This window comes from Rhipicephalus microplus, chromosome X, assembly GCF_043290135.1.
Source record: "Rhipicephalus microplus isolate Deutch F79 chromosome X, USDA_Rmic, whole genome shotgun sequence".
Taxonomy (NCBI): Eukaryota; Metazoa; Arthropoda; class Arachnida; order Ixodida; family Ixodidae; genus Rhipicephalus; species Rhipicephalus microplus.
The window spans coordinates 118,583,512-118,589,511 of record NC_134710.1 but is presented as its reverse complement, the minus strand read 5'-3'; the positions used below and the strand labels follow the sequence as shown (position 1 = coordinate 118,589,511).

At 43.9% G+C, this 6,000-nt stretch overlaps 1 protein-coding gene across 1 annotated transcript in view; it reads left to right on the top strand.

Annotated features, from left to right (window-relative positions):
* The first annotated feature begins 264 nt into the window (after positions 1–264).
* Positions 265–6,000, top strand: part of LOC119176798 (transcriptional repressor scratch 1) — a 41,370-nt gene continuing 35,634 nt past the window's right edge. The window contains exon 1 of the mRNA XM_037428152.2: positions 265–593. Within this exon, the coding sequence (XP_037284049.1) occupies positions 389–593 (205 nt within the window). The 5' untranslated portion in view covers positions 265–388. The remainder of the gene's footprint in view (positions 594–6,000) is intronic.

Here is a 6,000-nt window from a genome sequence, read left to right as displayed (position 1 = left end):
CCGGGATGACCTCCTTCCCCATAGGGATGTTGCCGGGAGAGGGCGGCGCCTCACGCGGGAAGGAAAGGCCTGTGGAAGGTCGGCTGGTGCTCTGCGCATGCGTCCGCCTCATGTTGGGGGAGAGGAGGTCGGCAGGCGGAGGAGGTGGCGGCGAGGGCCCGCTATAAAACAAAGCCCGAGGTGTAAACTCAGGTTTTCCAGTTTGACAAAACCGTGCGCACCGTTTGTTTGGTCGTTTTTTTCCCCGTTTTCCACACACTCCGACGGAGGCCCACGGCAACCCCCCCAGACGCGAGCGGAGCGGCAGCGCTGGCGGACGCTGCTCGGCCCGCGGCATGCGCAGGACCCGCAGCTGAGCCAGGCCGCGCGCCGCCCCGGGGCCGGCACCATGCCGCGCTGCTACCTCGTCAAGAAGGCGGCCACCAAGCACCCCGCGGGGCCGGCCTCGTCGGGACGCTGGCCGTACCGCGAGCCCCTAAGCCCCAGCGAGGCCGAGACGGCGCCCTGCGCTCCGCTCTTCGGCGACCAGGCCGCCGACGAGCGGCCCGCAATCGTCACCTCGGCCGCTTTCGGGCGCACGAGCCCCACTGCCGGTGAGTGGACCGCGTGTCACGCACGCCGCCACGCGCCGCCCCCGCGGGACGCTTCCGCCTCAGGGGTGCTGACCACTCTTGACGCTGAAGGGGCCCGCTGCCAACGCGTGCCGACGACGTTGCGCGCTGTTTTGCGGGCAGCCCACCGCAGCAGATGTCATAAGGCAGTAGAACGACGGGCCACCGGCCAGCTCAATGACGCTGACTCGTCAATAACAAAACTTCCACTGCTTTGTTCAGTCACCCGGTAAAGGCGAGCCAATTAACTTCACAGTCAGTTGCGCTATGCCAGGTTGGAAAGAGATATGAACGCGTGCGATGAATGAAACTGTCAATCTTGTTAGCGTAGAGAAACTGCCAAACAAGCAGTGAGTGGTGAAGGAACTGCGCAGTCTTGTAGAAGTAACGTTGGAGAGCGTGGTAAGTCTAACGGGAATGTCAACACAACAAATGCGTCGGCTGACATCTCCAGCATGTTTAAACACTGCGAGAAAAATGCTTAGTATGCTAATAGTTGCACCTGTATTTCTGCGGCACGTGCGTATTAACTCGGTGAGTTTCCACAAACATTTTCGCCAATTCCGGCTCATAAGCTTCAGTGTGAGGTCTGTAATTCAGAAAGAGTCGTTTACGGTTTTATTTTATTGCCAGTATGAAAAAATTCGCGCAAGAAAAAAAGAATGTGCACTTCAAGCCACGCGCGAAATCTTAGTCTTAATATAAAGAGCTTTCTAATGCTAGACGACGCGGTCTTTTTTAAATCAAAGTAAATGAATTCTGGTGGTAATCCTTTGAAAAATGAATGCATGGCTTAAAAAATCGCCTTGAGTTTTGAACGTAGAAGAATATATTTTTAGTGAAAGTAAAGCATAGGTGAAAAGTAATATCACAGGGTGATCTGTCAGTTAACATGTTGTTGGCACAAAAAGAGAAGAATGAATGTTAAATCACTTGTATTTACCGTAATTCGGTGAAATAGCGCTTTTACCACTTTCAATTTTCACTCGTTCGTATTCGGTTCTCTTGCAAAAGCTAATGTATTGCATGATATCCACAGTGCACGAACACTTACTTACTCTGTGTAGCAGGTTGTGCAACCATAACGTGGAATTGTTTTTCTTTTGCTGGGATCGAGCTGACAGTTGTAAATACGGCGTGTTTATGTATCAAAGATGTACAGAAAAAGCAGTCTGTGGTCCACCCGTGAAGCTATATAACACAAAGCACTTGTGTGGGAATGGAAGGATTGGTTGCTGTAACAAGGAATAGTCTTTGCGTCATGAAGACAGCGTTGGCTCAAGTTACGCATGTCTCTTTAAGTTCAGTGGCTTTACTTGGCGAAAGTGACGACAAGTTTATGCAGCAATTTGTAGCAGGCAACTCGTATTAACCGTGACTCTCTGGTTTTTGAACGCATGACTGAATCAAAATGCAAGAGTTTTTTAACACTTCGCCTCCATCGAGTGGCGACCTAACTGTGAATTTCGGAAACTCAACTATTTTAGTTGTACATTTTCGTTGTAATAATAACATTTTAGTTGTAACCAGTGGTTAAGCTTAAGGGATAAGCTGCAACCATGCAATTTCAGCGTTATGCTAACACACGAGAAGTAATATAACAAAAAATAATATGTTTCACTATAGTTATTATGAATCACGAAATATGGAAGCAGTGATTTTTAATATTACAGTTGAGTTCCTCTACAGCTTAATTGTTCGGGTGTCAACCCACAGTTTCGCCAAATGAAGCGAACACATGAAGAATGACACTTACAAAATCGGCACTAGTTCTAATGATGTGATTCATTATTGCTGTCATTAAATGTCTTGTCATTTAAGTTCATCAAAACAGTAAACAAAGCTTGTGGCAAAGGGCAGTTAACCCCCATTTCTCCTGTCGTTACTTGTTGCTTAGCTCATTGGTTTACTTTTGTTTGGTGTAAAAAAGGCGTGAAACCATTTGAATAAAAATACAGAGATAAAACTAAAGTGTGCGATGAAATGCCAAAATACGAGCGACGTCTAGCTCTTGCCTGTTTTTGTTGTTCATCACGTAGCCGGTGCCTTCTTCTACGCATTCTCGAACGAAGTTCTTCATCGAGAGCAAAAAGGGGCTTCGCCGTCATAGTAGTCTAGCTGTGGCAAAGCACCCTTTACAACTTAATGTTTCGTACGGATAATTTTTCAGAAATAAAACCAATAGAGTACATTAGTAACGCACTAACAGAGTGTTGCATCTGCATACTGCAAACGTTACATGACTGGTGCCTTCGCACGCTCCACTAATCAACTGTCGTGATTTCATAACGTTCCGACAGGAGGTCCAATAAGGCCGGATGCTTGAATCACTCGAGAAGACTTTGCGATTTCACACATTAACGAGATAGCGTTAAAGACCTTGTTTCCCTGAAATTTCGGCGTCGGCGTCGTTGATTGCGAGCAAAAAAACATCACCTCATGCGTGACTTAAAAATCTAGGACGATGCAAATAAATTATGTAAATAAAAAATATCTCGTAGCAAAGTGGAGACCGAACCAGGGTTGTGCGGGTTTGAGTGGGGATCGACACCGCGTCGTTTGCGTGGCAAGTGAATGTTCTACTAGAGGGCCAAGCCTTTACTTGTGAAAGCAGTGAAAATAACTTCCTCAGCTAGGAAATTCAGTGAAAGTAGCTTTCGTGCTTCACAAACAAACGCGTCCTGTACACATGCTTCACAATGCAACATGAAATGTTGGAGTAATGATGCGTGGTACAAGCGTCCATTGCCAACGTGTGTCAGAATGAGTGATTATCATAGTGGCTTCATGGTTGAAAGCCGATACCCCACTATAAAAGGCACACACTCTATTCCGCCTGTTCTCTTAAGGCCACGTATAGTGGGTGCATAGCAAACTCGAAAAGGTTTCATGCTTACAATACGCACTAGAAACTGGATGTAGCTTTGGTGTTCAACAATTAAAGGTAAAAATTTAGGGTCCCCTAATTTTTTCTGTAACCTTATAACAATATGATATTATAATGTCATAAATATTTCTTCTTAAAAACCAGGTTCGACACCAGTTTTTGAGCACTTCATTTATAGTTTAAAAAAGCATGATAATACCTTTTTCCCATTCAAAGGCACACATCTAGAGGTGCATAAGACGTGAACCGTTGTGATTTTCAAGCAATGTAGAGATTCGAAAATAATAAAATATAATGTGCTGAAGAACACAGCTCAAAATCCTTCTTTTGATTGATGTTCGCTGGTTATTTTTCGCAATACGGGAGCTTTAAATCGCCAGAAAAAGTATACAAAATTTTACAATTTGTTAGCACATCTAAATACGCGCAGAGTGGTCTCCCTAACTAAATTTTGCCAGTGAATTTTCAAAATAAGAACATTCGTACTTGATACACGATAAACTTAGATCCGATTCTACCAGTGATGATTATGACGTTGTTTCAAAAGAGAATATGAGGTGCACAACTGCTGTCTTGAGCACCGGTGTGCAGCTTAAGAAATACAGGAATCAATCACTATCACATGGTATTACTTACTTCACTTACAGAAACTTTTTCTGGGAATTAGGTATGAACAAATGAAATGTCTTTTGGGACCATACAAGGGGGCTTCACAACCTGCGAAATATAGCACTGAATCACAGGTATCTGTCCGAAAGCAGGCGCGTTACAATTAAGCTGATGCAGAGTTAATAAGGCTAAACTTTCACAATTTTCTCAATAGTTCCCCCGCGCGTTACCGACAATCCTTCGTTCTTTTCTCTGTTCTTTCATTCAACAGGTTAGCTTGTCCAATGCTTCTTCGTTATAGTAAAAGCTAGCCTACACTCAGGTAATGTGCGCTGAAAGTTGCCCACTTTACGATCTCTCACTCAGTGCAATGAACAGGGTGATACGGAAGTCTGTATGCGATTCCACAGCATGAAAATAAGGCACTTTTTTGACACCCCCACAACACAGTCTTACAGCAAGGTACTCGCGTTAGGAGTAAACGAGAATCACTCATGCTGGTGACAATAGTACAGCAGAGTTGTTAGGCCCAAAGTTTGCCGTGTGCCATAGACAGAAAATTGTCATCAAGATTACTAAGCGCACACTCTCTTCGTCCCCTTGTTCATCTTTATCTCAATTTTCTTTCCTGCTTCGCTGTCCGAATGCATGCGTCCTTTTATCCGGCATCGTATTCAAGAACTCTGACGGGCAAGGACACGAGTACGCAGAAAGACAAAAAGCGTGTGAGAGAAAAGAAAAGATGAAAAGAAACAGAGAAAATCTCGGTGAACAAAAAATTCTTGGCGCGGCGAGATTCATACCTGTTCCCCCACGCCAAGCATAGCAACCACACGTCTGTTTACGCACGTTTGCAAAGCATAGCATAACCACGTGTAGTATAGTCTTGTACAGTATGGTATGGTATAATATAATGCAGAATAATACAACAAGGGGTGAGGGAAGTGAGTTAGGGTGAGGAAAAGGGAAACGAGGAGGGGGGAGTACAAAGTGAAAGGAAGACAAAATGATAAACAGAAAGACAAAGAGAGAAAAAAATATACGCGATAGAACTACACAGAGAGGCAAAGATGGAGAAAAAAGAAAGAAATAGGTAGGAGCCCACCAGCTCTGTTGTGACCCTGCTTTGAGCAACTTAGGGCAAGCTGCACCAATATTTTGCGAGGACCTAAATTGACACTCATGATGGCACAGCATAGCAACACGGAAAGCATAAACCGATACATGGCAATCGTATTATCAGTCATGTCCATCCATGCTATCCCGTTTAGTATCATTAGGAATATTGTTCATAGTAATGCAACATTAATGAAATACACTACATCGATAAACACAGAAAACTATTCTTTCACAACTTTCAGAGGTATCACTTACTTTTACGGGGATACAACAACAACAAAAACAGAAAACAATATTTTTATTCAGTTATTTGCATTCCAAAAACTTCAACTTTGTTTTCTCAGTATGGTGACATATTTTGTAAAGACCTTTTTTTTGTGCTCGGAACCCTTTCTGGCCTACCAAACTTCCCAAGTTGTCTATGGCTGCTTTAGTATACGATGTCACACATCTATTTCAGTAAGCAATTAGTTAGTTCCTATCAAACTATCAATATCTCTGATATCACGGTGAGCTGGCGCGGAAACTCAAAAACTACAAGGTGGCGTCACTTTATCTGCTTTTTTTTTGCGACTGTCCTTGCGTGGAAGCTCGTTTTCACAGTAAAAGCGACTATTATGGTGTCGTTTATAATAAATGGCAAATTTAGGAAGCGTTTTGTTGCGTGATTTATCCTTAAGTCAGCAAATGGCTGTAACAAATGTACATTACATACTATTACCTACGAGCCTGCCTTCAAATCTTGCAAACATTTCAAATATCATGTCTCATAAG